We start from the raw sequence: 16,681 nt of genomic DNA, 5'->3' as shown, positions 1-16,681 counted from the left end.
GGGTGCATGGGACAGGTTTTACACTGGGGGCAGTTACAAGGGTAGGAGCCAGAGGGTAGGGAAGGTGGTTTGGGGATTTCATAGGGATGAACTAAGAGGTTACGAAGGTTAGATGGACGGCGGAAAGACACTCTAGGTGGAGTGGGGAGGATTTCATGAAGGATGGATCTCATTTCAGGGCAGGATTTGAGGAAGTCGTATCCCTGCTGGAGAGCCACATTCAGAATCTGATCCAGTCCCGGAAAGTATCCTGTCACAAGTGCGGCACTTTTGTGGTTCTTCTGTGGGAGGTTCTGGGTTTGAGAAGATTAGGAAGTGGCTCTGGTTATTTGTTTCTGTACCAGGTCGGGAGGGTAGTTGCGGGATGCGAAAGCTGTTTTCAGGTTGTTGGTGTAGTGGTTCAAGGATTCTGGACTGGAGCAGATTTGTTTGCCACGAAGACCTAGGCTGTAGGGAAGGGACCGTTTGATGTGGAATGGGTGGCAGCTGTCATAATGGAGGTACTGTTGCTTGTTGGTGGGTTTGATGTGGACAGACATGTGAAGCTGGCCATTGGACAGGTGGAGGTCAACGTCAAGGAAAGTGGCATGGGATTTAGAGTAGGACCAGGTGAATCTGATGGAACCAAAGGAGTTGAGGTTGGAGAGGAAATTCTGGAATGTTTCCCTCTATTATATATATATATATATATATATATATATATATATATATATATATATATATATATATATATATATATGATGAGACTTACCAAACAAAAGCGCTGGCAGGTCGATAGACACACAAACAAACACAAACATACACACAAAATTCAAGCTTTCGCAACCAACGGTAGCCTCATCAGGAAAGAGGGAAGGAGAGGGAAAGACGAAAGGATTTTTGTTTTTAAGGGAGAGGGTAAGGTGTCATTCCAATCCCGGGAGCGGAAAGACTTACCTTAGGGGGAAAAAAGGACAGGTATACACTCGTGCACACACACACATATCCATCCGCATATACACAGACACAAGCAGACATTTGTAAAGGCAAAGAGTTTGGGCAGAGATCTTTTATTTAAGCAAATGTAGATCTGGTGTGAAAAAAGGCGAAAAAGGGTTGGTTAGAGCTGGGCTATGTTGATCCTTTGGTGAACTTGTGTAGGTAGATAATGATGTGCATAAAGTTTAGGTGGTTGTGTTGCCACCAAAACACGTTAAAGGGTGGAGAAATTCGGGAAAATTTCGAAATAACTACGTGAGGATGTATTAAAAGGAGTGGTTTGGTGGTGGCAGATTATGGAAATGACGCTAACAATTGTCTGATGAAGAAATAATGACGTTAAAACCTGTGGGAAGCGGCTAAAAATGATGGGTGATGCGAGAAAAACGGAAATGGAAATAAAGTGAAAGTTATTAAAACTAGCCGAAAAGGTTGTTTAATAGCTGAAAGGAACTGTTTGTGAACAAGAAACGGTGGATTTTATAGCAGCGGTAGTGTTGAAAGCGGAATTTTTTTTTTTTTTTTTTTTTTTTGTTATGGTTTGGAAGTGGGTTACGTATTATTACGTATTATTGAGTATATATCGGCGGGATAAAATTGTATACTGGATTACGGTAAAAAAGGAGAAGGTGAATAGAAAGTGAAACTGCTGGCAGAAACAGGAGGAGGAAATAAGACGACAGAAAAGACTACGAAATGTAACAGTGACAATAACAAACGTAATTGTTGGGTTCAAATTAATGATATGAATATAATAGAGGGAAACATTCCACGTGGGAAAAATATATCTAAAAAGAAAGATGATGAGACTTACCAAACAAAAGCGCTGGCAGGTCGATAGACACACAAACAAACACAAACATACACACAAAATTCAAGCTTTCGCAACCAACGGTTGCCTCATCAGGAAAGAGGGAAGGAGAGGGAAAGACGAAAGGATTTGGGTTTTAAGGGAGAGGGTAAGGAGTCATTCCAATTCCGGGAGCGGAAAGACTTACCTTAGGGCGAAAAAAGGACAGGTATACACTCGCGCGCACACACACACACATATCCATCCGCATATACACAGACACAAGCAGACATTTGTAAAGGCAAAGAGTTTGGGCAGAGATCATCTTCCCCCTAAGGTAAGTCTTTCCGCTCCCGGGATATTTGAATGACTCCTTACCCTCTCCCTTAAAATCCACATCCTTTCGTCTTTCACTCTCCTTCCCTCTTTCCTGATGAAGCAACCGTTGGTTGCGAAAGCTTGAATTTTGTGTGTATGTTTGTGTTTGCTTGTGTGTCTATCGACCTGCCAGCACTTTCGTTTGGTAAGTCACATCATCTTTGTTTTTAGATATATTTTTCCCATGTGGAATGTTTCCCTCTCACACTGACTTTACAATCTCCACTTTAGAACACAAACTGACATTGTTATTGCCAAACATAAAAATACATCCTATTCCATCAGAGGCATACTCAGTACCCTTAACTCATGCTGCGGTACTAACAATATTCCAAAGAGTTTACAGACTTTCTTGACAAAAGAAGGATCTTCACCAAATTATATCCTTATTTTGTACAGATCGGGTTGACGGAGGAGATAGAGAAGATCGAAAGAAGAGCGGCACGTTTCGTCACAGGGTTATTTGGTAACCGTGATAGCGTTATGGAGATGTTTAACAAACTCAAGTGGCAGACCCTGCAAGAGAGGCGCTCTGCATCGCGGTGTAGCTTGCTCGCCAGGTTTCGAGAGGGTGCGTTTCTGGATGAGGTATCGAATATATTGCTTCCCCCTACTTATACCTCCCGAGGAGATCACGAATGTAAAATTAGACAGATTAGAGCGCGCACAGAGGCTTTCAGACAGTCGTTCTTCCCGCGAACCACACGCGACTGGAACAGGAAAGGGAGATAATGACAGTGGCACGTAAAGTGCCCTCCGCCACACACCGTTGGGTGGCTTGCGGAGTATAAATGTAGATGTAGATGTAGATGTACATGAATCCAGAAGTTAATTTAATAGTTAGCATTAGATTGCATAAATAATAATAGGAATTTTAAGTATACCAGATATTTCAATATATTATATACTCTAAAAGAAGAGTAATTTGAACCATACATATAGAGTTCATACATATTGATTGTAATAAATGAATTTCTTTTTTAGATTTTAGCCTGAAATATAATGTATCATATTCAAAATCAAGTGAAACTCTTATAGTCAAACAGCTGAGATAATTTTAACTTATACAAGATTCGAAAATATTCCTGGTATCATTTATTTCTATAAAAAAAAGATTATGTTAGAGGAAGGTGTCCCACTACAATTTATACACCAAGCTGGCAAAAGTCTTGGGATAGCAATATGCTCATATATAGATGACAGTAGTATTGCATAAACAAGGTATATACGGGCAGTGCATTGACAGAGCCATCATTTGTGCTCAGGTGAAAAAAATGGTTCAAATGGCTCTGAGCACTATGGGACTTAACATCTGTGGTCATCAGTCCCCTAGAACTTAAAACTACTTAAACCTAACTAACCTAAGGACATCACACAACACCCAGTACTCAGGTGATTCATGTGTCTTACGTGATTATGGCTTCATGGCAGGAATTAATAGACTTTTAATGCTGAATCGTATTTGGAGTTAGATGCATGAGACATTCCTTTTTGTCATTGGGGAAATCATTATTCTGATGTCCACAGTGTCAAGTGTGGTGAAAATACCAATTTCAGGCATTAAGTCTCACCAAGGATAACCTAGAAGCTGATGGCCTCCACTTAATGACCAAGAGCAGTGGTGTTTGCATAGAGTTGTCAATGGTAACAGACAAGCAGCACTGCACGAAATAACCACAGATATCAATGTGGGATGTATGACGAACATACCCACTAGGGCAGTGAAGTGAAATATGGTGTTAATGATCTACGGCAGCAGACAGGTGATGTGAGTGTGTTTACTAATAGCACGACTCCACTTGCAACACCTCTCCTGCACTCGTGACTATATTGTTTGGACCCCAGATGACTGGAAAACCATGCCCTGGTCAGATGAGTCCCACTTTCAGTTGGTAAGAACTGAGGGTAGGTTTTGAGTGTGGCACAGACCCCATGAGTCCATAGACCCCCAGTTGTCAACAAGGCACTGTGCAAGCTGGTAGTGGTTCCAGAACACTGTAAGCTCTGCTTACATTGAATGGACTTAATCTTCTGATTCATCTGAACAGAACATTGACTGGAAGTAGTTATGTTTATCTATTTGGAGACCACTTGCAGCCATTCATGGACTCCATGTTTCCAAACAACAATGTAATTTTTATGGGTGAGTATGTGCCATGTCACCGAGCCACAATTGTTCATGAGTGTTTTGGAGAACGTATAGGACAATTTGAGCAAATGATTTGACCACCCAGATTATCTGACATGAATCCCATTGAACATTTATGGGACATAATCAAGATCCTGTGGCACCTACACTTTTGCAATTAAGAGTAGCTATTATGCCAGAAGGCTCAGTATTCCTGCAGGGGACTTGTTGAGTCCATGCTGTATCATGCTAGGTAAAAGGAGGTCTGCCATGATATTAGAGGTTATCCCATTTCTTGTGTCACCTGAGTGTACATTTGTATGTATATATGTACATGCGTATGTTCCACATCTCCTCTAGGCCGCTAGATCAATTTCAAATAAACATGGTACACATATCATTTACTACCTGGGAAGAATCACTGTGGAGGTAAGAACCACCTACGTGTCAAAGGTAAGGGGGGTGAGGGAGAAAAAGCAATGTAGCTACGGCATGAGAATACCCATAATTTACTCATTCATTATTTGAGAATGAGAGACTTAGAGACTCCCAAAAAACTTTACACACGGTTTCAAATCTTTACAAACATTTTTCATACAGACAGCCCCATAAAATTATGAAAGTAAAAAAGTTTTTTATTTACTACATTGTCACTGTTCATGCAGTAAAACTGCCACATAAAGCAAGACATTTATTACTTTTTTACTAGCAACAGTATGATTGACACATTTTTCTAATAGTATGCACTGAATTTACCAAAAATGTTACATCATTTGCGACAATTAGTTTGGGAGATATGACAAACACAGAATGGATCTAAAACTACAGCATCATGCAAGAGGCTTAAATTCATTACTTCATTGCTACTTATTCTATTTGAAAGAACTTTTGCTTATAGTATCCACATTTTTTATTGAAAGTACTTACAAAAATATAGCATTGTACAACACATAGTTCCAAAGATATGACATCATAAACACCGAGATACACGAGATACTGCTGCATCATACATGACATTTTAATTGAATATTTCTTTACTACTATTTCTATTCAAGCACATTTAGCACACAGTAGCCACATATACCACTGGATGTACCTGCAAAATTATATCACTTTACAGCACATAGTTCGGGACATACAATGCCATAAAAGTTGAGCTACGTCATTATGAGATTGCAGGGCAAAATTCGCTAGACATACAGGTGAAATATGTGTATGAAAACATGTGAAATATATTAATATGTGTGAAATATATTTTATGTGTGAGAATGAGATCAGTTCAATAAACACTACAAATTTTGTTGAAAAATAATGTTTTGCTGATTCGAGACATGCTGGTTTGGAATGGAAGGTCCACAACTGTATAATATAGAGAAAAATTTGATAAATTTTTATTTTATCAGTCTCAATTGCATGAATACACAATTTATTGCTACAGTAGTCACCAGTTACATGCTAACTCACCCATTCTCAAACCATACACCTTGTTGTTTACCATAATTAGTTCCACAACTACTTTCACTGAGGTCCCTGCCTTCAATACTAGCTTTGGTAACTTCTGTTTTCTTCCTTCAATCATTAGCTTTATTACTATATCTAATGTTCGCAAGTTACCCCAAGATTACCGAAGTTTTTGTATACTGTCCACTACATACATTAATTTAAAAATTGCACAGTATAGCTAATCTTGTTTTCAAAGAAAATTTAAATATGAGAGAAAACATTAAATATTTAAAATCTCTCCATTAGCCTTGCCCAAATCATACAAAATCGTCCATCAGTTCATATAGAACAGGGTAGTAAATCATTTAGATAGTACTTAACAAAATCATTAAAGTGTACTATATGACCTAGATTCATGCACTACCCACTGATATAGATTCATGCACTACCCACACCATAGCAAAAGGAAGAAAGTAACTTGTTCTCTTACGAACACAAATTGATATACTACACTATACCCAGTGATGTTAGATGGCTTCTTTCATTTACTCTCATATTGTACTATTAATCCTTTCTTTAAATTTGCACTGCATGGGATTAGCCAAGCGGTCTAAGGCGCTGCAGACTGTGCAGCTGGTCCCGGCGGAGGTTCAAGGCCTCCCTCGGGCATGGGTGTGTGTGTTTGTCCTTAGGATAATTTAGGTTAAGCAGTGTGTAAGCTTAGGGACTGGTGACCTTAGTAGTTAAGTCCCATAAGATTTCTAACACATTTGAGCATTTTTTTAAAATTTGCTTTCATACTAAAATTACATCACATCTGAACAAAAATTGATATGGCTTTACTTTCACCGATTACACTGTTCTACAAAAAAACCTTTTTTTTCTATTTCTGATAAAAAATATTGTGATCCCAGTTGCATTTGAGTGCTGAATTGAAAAATGTTTTTGGTTTTTTTCTGTCAGGGATAGTTTATGAGTAATCGCAATTTTATTTCTCTTTTCAGTTTCTGATACAGTGCAGCAAATGTGAGGTGAAATTCGACAAACAAATGCACATATTTATGATGTTATAAGTTCATCACATTAATGGAGGGTGGGATCTAACATATAACACAGTAACCTTTGTGTATACACTTTGAAGCATTTATTTGACATGAGAAATTACAGAAAATTGACAAACAATGAGCCACTGCCTTGTAATGCACATCACTTTTATCTCTTGCATTGTGAATCTTTCTTCTCTCGAATGATATTCCAGCAATAATCTGTTAACATAGAAGGTACCCTCTTCCCTTCATAGCACCTTTCTATGGTCGAAATGTCTTTATGGAATCTTTCGCCATGGTCATCCGATACGTCACTACAACTCTCTGTGAAGTAGTCCAGATGAGAGTCCATCATATGTACCTTCAAAGACATATTGCACCCCAAATCCTGATATGCTTTGATCATATCCTTCACCATTGCTTTGTAGTGAGTAGCTCCTCTTCTTCAGAGGAAGTTTTCCGACACCATCTTGGCCGGCCGGAGTGGCCGTGCGGTTCTGGGCGCTGCAGTCTGGAGCCGAGCGACCGCTACGGTCGCTGGTTCGAATCCTGCCTCGGGCATGGATGTGTGTGATGTCCTTAGGTTAGTTAGGTTTAATTAGTTCTAAGTTCTAGGCGACTGATGACCTCAGAAGTTAAGTCGCATAGTGCTCAGAACCATTTGAACCATTTGACACCATCTTGAAACAGTCCCATGCGGTTTTTTCTTTATCAGTTAAACATGCTTCAAAATTTGCATCTTTCTGCAGCTCCCTGATTTGTGGGCCCACAAATACACCTTCCTTTATTTTTGCAGCTGAAAGACGGGGGAATTTGGTAGCTAGATATGCAAACCCCCAGCCTGTTGGCCTTCACGAATTGTTTCATCAGGCCAAGTTTGATGTGAAGCGGTGGAAGTAGTATATATTCAGGAGCTACCAGACTTTCATGTTGTACATTATTTTCGCCAACTTTCCATCTTAGCCTAGGCCATTTCTTTTTCACGTAGTGAGAATTTCGGTCTTGACTATCCCACTCGCAAAGAAAACAGGCATACTTTGTGTAGCCTTGTTGCATTCCCAGTACCATAGCAATTACCTTGAAATCTGAACATATTTTACATTTGTGTTCATTGTATTTTTATGAATTTAGCATCATTTGTACGAATTTGTAATTCTCTTTTGTCAAACTAGCGTAAGCTACTGGAACAGAGGGTATTTTATTTCCGTTATGGAGCAAAACACCCTTCAGACTTGTTTTCATCTATGAAAAGTCTCCACTCCTGTGAAATATAAGTGAAGTTCAGCACTTTCATCAGGCCAGCAATGTCATTGCAAAATGTCAGTGCTTCGTCAGTTGAAAAATAAGAAATAAAGGCATGTTCTCTGTGCCTGAACACACTGATTTTAGTACTTTCATGCAGTAGATTATACTCTTGTAATCTTGAACCAAGCAGCTGCGCCTTTTGTTTACTTAGTCCTAGATCACATACAAAATCACTTAAATCTGCCTGTGTTAACAAATGTGGCGATGACTCACTTGTGCAGTGATATAAAGAATCATCATCTGTGATTTCTTCAGTACTGCTTATTTCATTGTCACTCAGAATTTGACCTCGAGCTCTTGAAGGTACTGGAAGGTTGTCGGAATGCTGTACTGGCATTCTCCCTGAAGGCAGATCTGGGTAAACAATGTGCCTCTTCGACTTTTTGTTTGTAAAACCCTGAATTTTTGTTAGACAGAAATAACAATCAGTAACATGGTCCTTAGGCTCCCTCCACACCATGGGAACAGCAAACAACGCCACATTCTCTTTACCTTTCCACCACTGAATTAGTTTGCAGTAACATGTAGCACAACAGAAATGTTGTGCTCATTCTTTATCTTGGTCTCCTACCTCTACTCCAAAGTAATGTTTGTATGCTTTCTTCATGACTGAAGAAATTTTCTTCCTATTTCTGGCAAAAGAGAACTTCCCACAGATGTAGCAGAAGTTGTCCGGCATATATCAACATCCAGGACGAAGTGGCATTTCTGCAAATTTAAAAATACCACTTTGGTAATACACCTGTATTAAATTAATAGTAGGGAACTAGAGGAACGCTGATGTGTAAAAACAAGCAGTCGTTTTACCTTCAGCACCAGGCTCAATCAGTTTACACACAGGAACTAAAAATTTCAACCATGCTCGGAAATATGATAGACAGTTATTTGTCAGCAAAAACACCCACTCGTTAAGACTGACACAAATTGCGGCTAACACCACTGTTGTAAACTCGATGCAGCTGCCCCTAGGAAGCTTTACTGCCGAGGCAGCGACCGGCTGTCGCCGTTCGAGTTAATGAGATGTTTCAGGTGGTCTTAATGGCAGGTGTGGCGGGGGATAACCTAATGATGTCTGATTCTTCCCACCTGCTGTTGCACAAGAAATTATCACATTCTATCGCTACTGGATGCGGAAACATACCCGTATTTCTCTATATCGTCTCTGTGTTTGCCATGAATTGTGAATATACATATATATACATACATATTACATAAAAAGTATCTCTGACAACGATATTTTGTTTACCACGGTAAAATGGTCTAAAAGCACATACTTTAATATCAGAAATAGAACCCATGTCGAACAGTGTTATGGTTACTCTCTTTCTCTCTTGAAACAAGTGTCAGCTAAAAGTAACAACATTTTTCATTAAAAACAAGCATTCCATACAAATTAGTTACATCACTCAATAGCATTGTTACAGTATTGCTTCAAAATAAGTTTGTGTAATTTCTTATCAGTGACTCAAATATGTGAGTGAAAATTACAGAATTTCAGCTCAGAACTTGATGTTGTGTATATATCCATTCATAGGATTACTACAAACCTGTATACAGCTGTTTATAAAATGGCTACCGAAAAATAATTCATTCAGGTACTTTGACCAGCAGTTAAGCTGTAACTGAATGTGAAACCTTAATAATCTTTGAAAAACAGATACAGTTTTGAAAATTTCAGATACTTCTTTCCATACAAATCCTTTAAAGTGACAAATTCCAAACATTTATCAATAACTAAGGTTGGAAGTTCATCTCTTTTTGATAGTTCAGGTAAGAGTTTATCTTTCACAACAGGAAAACATTTCATTTGATATTAGTTTTAACATTAGTGGTACAAGTTTTGAAATTTTCATCTATATTTTTGATTTCGGCATAACTATTTACAGTGTTAATTTGGACTCATTTCTGTCTGCTCTAATTATTTCTATTATTTGTTTAAGTTCACTACTCAGTTAAGATTCTACTTCCCCCATATTCATTTCTACAGCCAAAACTCTAATTTCCAAACCCCCTACTTTCTCTCCAAGATTATGAATCTGATTTCCAAATAGCTGTTCAAGAATTGCAACTTTCTAGTCTGTAGACAGTTAGAGATTAGCAACTGACTAATTAACACTCATAATTGATTGTCCCATATTTTGAAATTGTTCCTGATTTTCAATTAAACTCTTATTTAAAAAATTGTACTATTCCCACTAAAATAATTTTTACATCATCATGCCTCTGTTCTATTACTTCAAACATTTCATCTTCTTGTGGGCACATCGAAACATGGCAGGAGCTGCCACTGTATCAAGTCTCCACATCAACCCATATTACTGCACTAATTCGGTACAACTGACTGGCACGTATTTTACTGCTATGACTTGTGTCATCAAGTGTCACATGACTTTGTGGTATAAGTTCTACACCATTTACAATACTTAAAAGTGAACAGTAAGCTCTTTTAGGGGAGTGACATATTTGTCCACTGTGATTATGTGTTGGCACATATCCTCATATTGCCTTCGTTGTTGTTTTTATATCTACCATTCATAAATAGTCTGCTAACAATTTCATATTACTTAAGTTGATGAGCCTAAACTAATGTGACTTTCAAACTAGTATGGTACCATGTTGGATCACCACAAATGTGCAAAATTTTACAAAATCTGTAACCTTATAATGCCATTACTGTGTTTTATGGACTTTAATATGACCTTTCTTCAAAAAATTGCCTCCAAAATTCAGGTGCATCTTATATTCAAAATTAATATAAAAATGTCACTTGTTTGATTTAAAATTCCTGCCAGTTTTAAAAATGGCCAAATATTTGATGCCGCAGGGAACTTATCTCTACCTGGAAACATTGAATTCAACTGGCAGCAGCAGTGTACTGACTTGACAAACATAAGTTGTGGGTGGATTCACAACATTGCTAACACTGCCTCCCTTGTGCCCAACCATCAAAGACCCAGAACAGTCTGGCCCATGATATGTCATTGCAGTCTACAGTGCAAGTGAACTTAAATTACAAGTGATTTGTGTTATTGGTAACAGAATAATATCTTTGTTAACAGCTAGTTTCATTAAGGAAAAAAAAAAAAAAAAAAAAAAAGATGAAGGCTATAAGTTGAAAGTAATGGCATATGTAGACGAACATTGAAACAGAGCAGCTGAGTGGCTTTTCAGCCCTCTACCAACAGAAAAACCATTCACAATTGGCAGGCTAGTAAAGAAGAATTGAAGAAAATATGGAAGATTAAATGTGCAAACAGAGGACTAATCACAAAATGGCCAAAACTAGAAGATGATGTATTGAAATGCATTGAAAGACACCGTCAAAATGGCATTGGAATTAATACAAAAATGATTCAAATACAATTTGATTTGCAAGCTAGTGCTGCAATGGTACTTAACAGGCTTCAAGGGTGGAGCTGGTTGGTGCTACAGGTTTATGAAGCATCATGCACTTACCACGTGAACCCAAACCAAAATATCTCAGAAAATGCCACAGGAGTATGATGAGATAATATTATCTTTCCGTTGCTTTATTATTCAACATCAAAAGAAAATCAGTGTGGAACTAACCCAAACAGCAAATATGGGTAAAACTCCTCTGACATGATGTGCCAAGTAATATAAATATTGCCGTGAAAGGTGCTAAAACTGTAACTATAAAAACAAGGGTACATGAAAAATTCACTGCACTGTTGTCCTCTCATGTGGCACTGACAGTACTAAACTTACTCCAATGAATATTTTCAAGCACAAAAGAATGCCAAAACCTTCAGAAATACCACCAGGTGTTGTTGTTCATATACATGACAAGGACTGGATGGATGAGGCTGGTATGAAATTATGGATAAACAGAGTGGGGGAGAGAAGGAAAGGTGCTTTATTGAATAAGAGTTCTCTTCTTGTGCTAGATCAGTTTAGGAGTCATTTGAAAAATTCTGTGAAAGAGAAATTGAGACACATAAATACAGAGCTTGCTGTTACTCTGGGAGAACTTACTTCACAGCTGCAACCACTTGATTTCTCACTAAATAAATCATTTACAGTGTGTATGAGAGAGGAATGGAACAAATGGATGATGGATGAAATGCAACATGAATTCATCCCGAAGCGAGATTTAAAACAACCGACAATCAAACTAGTGTGTCAATGGATAGAACTGTCATGATCTAGAGTGAGAGAAGACATTATTGCTAAATCTTTCAAGAAGTGTGGCATAGTAACCCTCTCGATGGCAGTGAAGACCATCTTATATATGAATAGGATAATGATGAGGATGAAGAGGAAGAAGGAAGAACAACAAGAACAAGAAATATGAATATTTTCAGGGACTGTAAAGGTCATTTTTGTTTTATAAACTAAGAATTTTTTAGTCTGGTTTTGCAATCCAATAATAAAAATGTTATTTTTTTAAAAATTGCTTAAAAATTAAGGTGTGTCTTATAGTCCGTAGAGGCAACGGCCTTGCCACAGTGGATACACCGGTTCCTGTGAGATCACCAAAGTTAAGCGCTGTCGGGTGTGGCCAGCACTTGAGTGGGTGACCATCCAGGCCGCCATGCACTGGTCACATTTTTCTGGGTGCACTCAGCCTCATGATGCCAATTGAGGAGCGACTCGACCGAATAGTAGCGGCTCCGGTCAAAGAAAACCGTCGTAACAACCAGGAGAGCGGTGTGCTGACCACACGCCCCTCCTATCCGCATCCTCAACTGAGGATGCCACGGCGGTCGGATCGTCCCGATGGGCCACTTGTGGCCTGAAGACAGAGTGCCTTATACTCCATATGATGTATTAGAATTCCAAGTTAAGATTATTTCGATCATGATCCAGTTCATAAGAACAACACTGTCAGTGCCAGCTATACAGATCATTTTACAATTTTGTGGATTTAACATTCTCTTTCATGAACAACTATATGATTCAGAGTGATAATGTCAAGCCATACCTTTCACTTGGTCTCAATGAAATTGTACAGCAGAGAGGTTGGAAAATCATAGAAAAGTTGACCATTAGACCCTTTCAGTGCTTGTATCTTGTTCTGTAATACTGTTCAGTGTGGTCATCTTAAGAGTATGCTATTGACAGATGAGTGGTTGTTATTTGATGTTTATATTCTAAAATTTTCACTACTGCAATAATTTATTTAAAAACGATTGTAGATATTATTCTTACAGAATGTTTTTAAACAATGAAACTTTTCACAAAGATGATTCAGTTGCATAACACTTGCACTGAATCAAAATACATTATATTTTATGCATTTAGTACTCAACAACTATTACATAACACATGAATTGTATAATTTTTGTCCACTGTAGTTGGTTGTAGAAGGCTCAAGGAATCAGGCATCTACCTTGTTGAGTCACAAGAAATATTGATGCCACCTATTTCTGATAAGAAGATCTGAATATAATAGAGGGAAACATTCCACATGGGAAAAATATATCTAAAAACAAAGGTGATGTGACTTACCAAAAGAAAGTGCTGGCAGGTCGATAGACATACAAACAAACACAAACATACACACAAAATTCTAGCTTTTGCAACCAACGGCTGCTTCGTCAGGAAAGAGACGAAGGAGAGGGAAAGACGAAAGGATGTGGGTTTTAAGGGAGAGGGTAAGGAGTCATTCCAATCCCGGGAGTGGAAAGACTTACCTTAGGAGGAAAAAGGACGGGTATACACTCCACACACACACACACACACACACACACACACACACACACACACACACACACACACACACATATCCATCCACACATATACAGACACAAGCAGACAGGAATATGTCTGCTTGTGTCTGTATATGTGTGGATGGATGTGTTTGTGTGTGTGTGTGTGTGTGTGTGTGTGTGTGTGTGTGTGTGTGTGTGTGTTTTCGTCTTTCCCTCTCCTTCCCTCTTTCCAGACAAAGCAGCCGTTGGTTGCAAGGGCTAGAATTTTGTGTGTATGTTTGTGTTTGTTTGTGTGTCTATCGACCTGCCAGCGCTTTCTTTTGGTAAGTCACAGCACCTTTGTTTTTTGATAAGAAGATCTTGTATATTGGAAGAAAAAAGATTTTTGAACAGCAGTTGCAGTAAATTAAAATTGTATTATTTGTATCCACCACAAAAATATCAATATTTATTTTTATTTCTAAGACCTACAGCAAAACTAGTTGAATTTAACTGTTTATGAAGCTAAAATATGTATTTGTCAGCTTAATTTTCATCAAAATTCATGAGGATAAATTTGGAACAGACTAAAAAAGACTTTAAACCAAACTCTGTTGAACAAGCTATCCACTAAAAAACAACATAAATCACAGTCTTCTAGAGTAAATACTCTCAGAAATATGCCCATTCAAATGAATCGAAGTGACACTGCTGGTGTGTATATATATATAAAAAGATTATAACAATAGCAAGAAACTGTTTCCTCCCAAACAATATATTTGTCAAAAGAGCCACTATACTGAGTCAGCTATTTATTCATTCACTAAACACATAATAATGTCAAAATATCACCAGTTCAGCTCTTCTGTAACTTATCAAAGACATTTGACTGTGTTAATCATAATATTCTATTACAGAAGTTAAATTCTTTAAGGAATATGAAATTCCACATATGCCTTGCTTAGTTCTTATTTAAGAAACAGAATGCAGACAGTTACACTATACTGTTCCAAGTAATACAAGGATGAAGTCTACGTCATCCACACGGAGAGAAATTACAATGTGAGCTCTGCAGTGTTAATCAGTGGCCCAGTCTTGTTTGTCCATTATGTTGATGATTTACTAGTTTGATCCACTGTTTTTTAATCAGGAGGCAGAATATTACTCCTATTTGTTCATGATACAAGCATTATTGTAATGCAAAGCAAAGAAGCATATGTTTTTGTGCCACAAAGCAAGCCCATGACATAAATTTGTTGTAGAATTTTAGAACTTATTCTGAGCCCAAATGGAATGAGCTCCTCATAGTCACCCAGCATGAATTCCAAAAACATTGATCGTGTGAATCCCAACTCACAGTTTTCTCACATGATGTACTGAAAGCCATGGATCAAGGCAGTCACATAGATGCTTTGGTTTCTGAAAAGCATTTGACTCAGTACAACATCTATGCTTATTACCAAAAGTATGATTCTGTGGAATATCAAGCAAAATTTGTGAGTGGATTTTTTGGTAAGGAGGACACAACATGGATGAGATGTAGAAGTTATTTCAGGTGTGCCCAAGAGAAGTCTGTTGGGACTCTTGCTGTTCATTTTGTATATTTATTACAATGTGGACACTATTAATAGTAATTAAGGCTTTTTGTAGATGATGAAGTAATGGAGTACTGTCTGAAAGAAGCTGCATAAATTGTTCAACTCATACAAATATCTGGGTGGAACAGTTTGTAGGGTTATGAAACTGAATGATCATGTACGAGAAGTTATTTGTAAAGCAGGTGGTTGACTGCAGTTCATTTGTAAAATAGTAGGGAAATGTAATCAGTCTACAAAAGGGACTGCATACAAAATATTTATGCAACCCATTCTACAATACTGCTCAAGTGTGTGGGACCTGTACCAAATAGGACTAACAGGGGATAGAGAATGGATACAAAAAAGAGCAGCACAAATGGCCCACAGGTTTGTTTGACCCTTGGAAGAGTGTCATGAAGATGCTGAAAGAACTGAACTGGCAGCCTTTTGAAGAAAGACTAAAACTATCCTCTGAAAACCTATTTAGAAAGGTTTTGAGCCAACTTTAAGTGATGAATGTAGTAATATATTACAACCCTCTAAATATTGTCCCCATAGGGATTTTGAATACAATATTAGATTAATTGCAGCACACACAAAGGCATTTAAGCAATATTTGTCCCTACACTCCATACATCAACAGACTGGGGAAAACTCCTAATAGCTGGTATATTGAGATGTACCCACCACCATGCAATTCGGGGTGGTTTACAGGTTACAGATATAGATGTAGATATTTTCTGTTCCAGGTCCACTCCTACCCTTTAAAAATGCTTATAAACAAAACTGTCTACCTCTGACTTTGGCAAAATGTACTGTGTGCAGACTCAGGTGTGCTAGGTGGCTGGTGGTTTGGTGCATCACCATCATCGCCAGACAGCAACTTCCTGCGTGTACATAATGCCTTCCCCAACCGGCGGCTGTCGGACAATGCACTCATGATGCCACCCAAGATCCGCGTGGCACCTAGCTGCGCCTCATCGCCTGGTGGCACGCCTGGCGGTGGCCTGCCCGTGCGCCGGCATTCCAGCATTGGCCCACAGGAGCGGCGTGGGTCTGCTGTCAACCTGTCGCCACCAACGGTCAGTCGCCACTTCAGACTCTGCTGCTCTCATCACTGTCACATCACACTTATTCAAAAATTTTCTGGACTTCCAGCCATACCATGTGGTTCAAACTAATAGAGACTGCGGCTTTCTACCCCGCATGCCATTGCAGCTTACTACACCACATCTCCTGTTTGCCATGTCATCACTGCTGCCTTGTCAATCAAAATATAGTATTATACCTAAAAACAAAGATGATGTGACTTACCAAATGAAAGTGCTGGCCGGTCGACAGACACACAAACGAACACAAACATACACACAAAATTCAAGCTT

At 38.4% G+C, this 16,681-nt stretch overlaps 1 protein-coding gene across 1 annotated transcript in view; it reads left to right on the top strand.

Moving 5' to 3' along the window:
• The window catches only part of LOC126188795 (SCY1-like protein 2), a 624,676-nt gene that overhangs the window by 575,657 nt on the left and 32,338 nt on the right, over window positions 1–16,681 (top strand). Inside the window, exon 12 of the mRNA XM_049930409.1 lies at window positions 16,125–16,381. Within this exon, the coding sequence (XP_049786366.1) occupies window positions 16,125–16,381 (257 nt within the window). The remainder of the gene's footprint in view (window positions 1–16,124; window positions 16,382–16,681) is intronic.

The sequence above is a fragment of the Schistocerca cancellata genome, chromosome 5 (genome assembly GCF_023864275.1).
Source record: "Schistocerca cancellata isolate TAMUIC-IGC-003103 chromosome 5, iqSchCanc2.1, whole genome shotgun sequence".
Classification (NCBI taxonomy): domain Eukaryota; kingdom Metazoa; phylum Arthropoda; class Insecta; order Orthoptera; family Acrididae; genus Schistocerca; species Schistocerca cancellata.
This window is presented reverse-complemented; position numbering and strand designations above follow the sequence as displayed.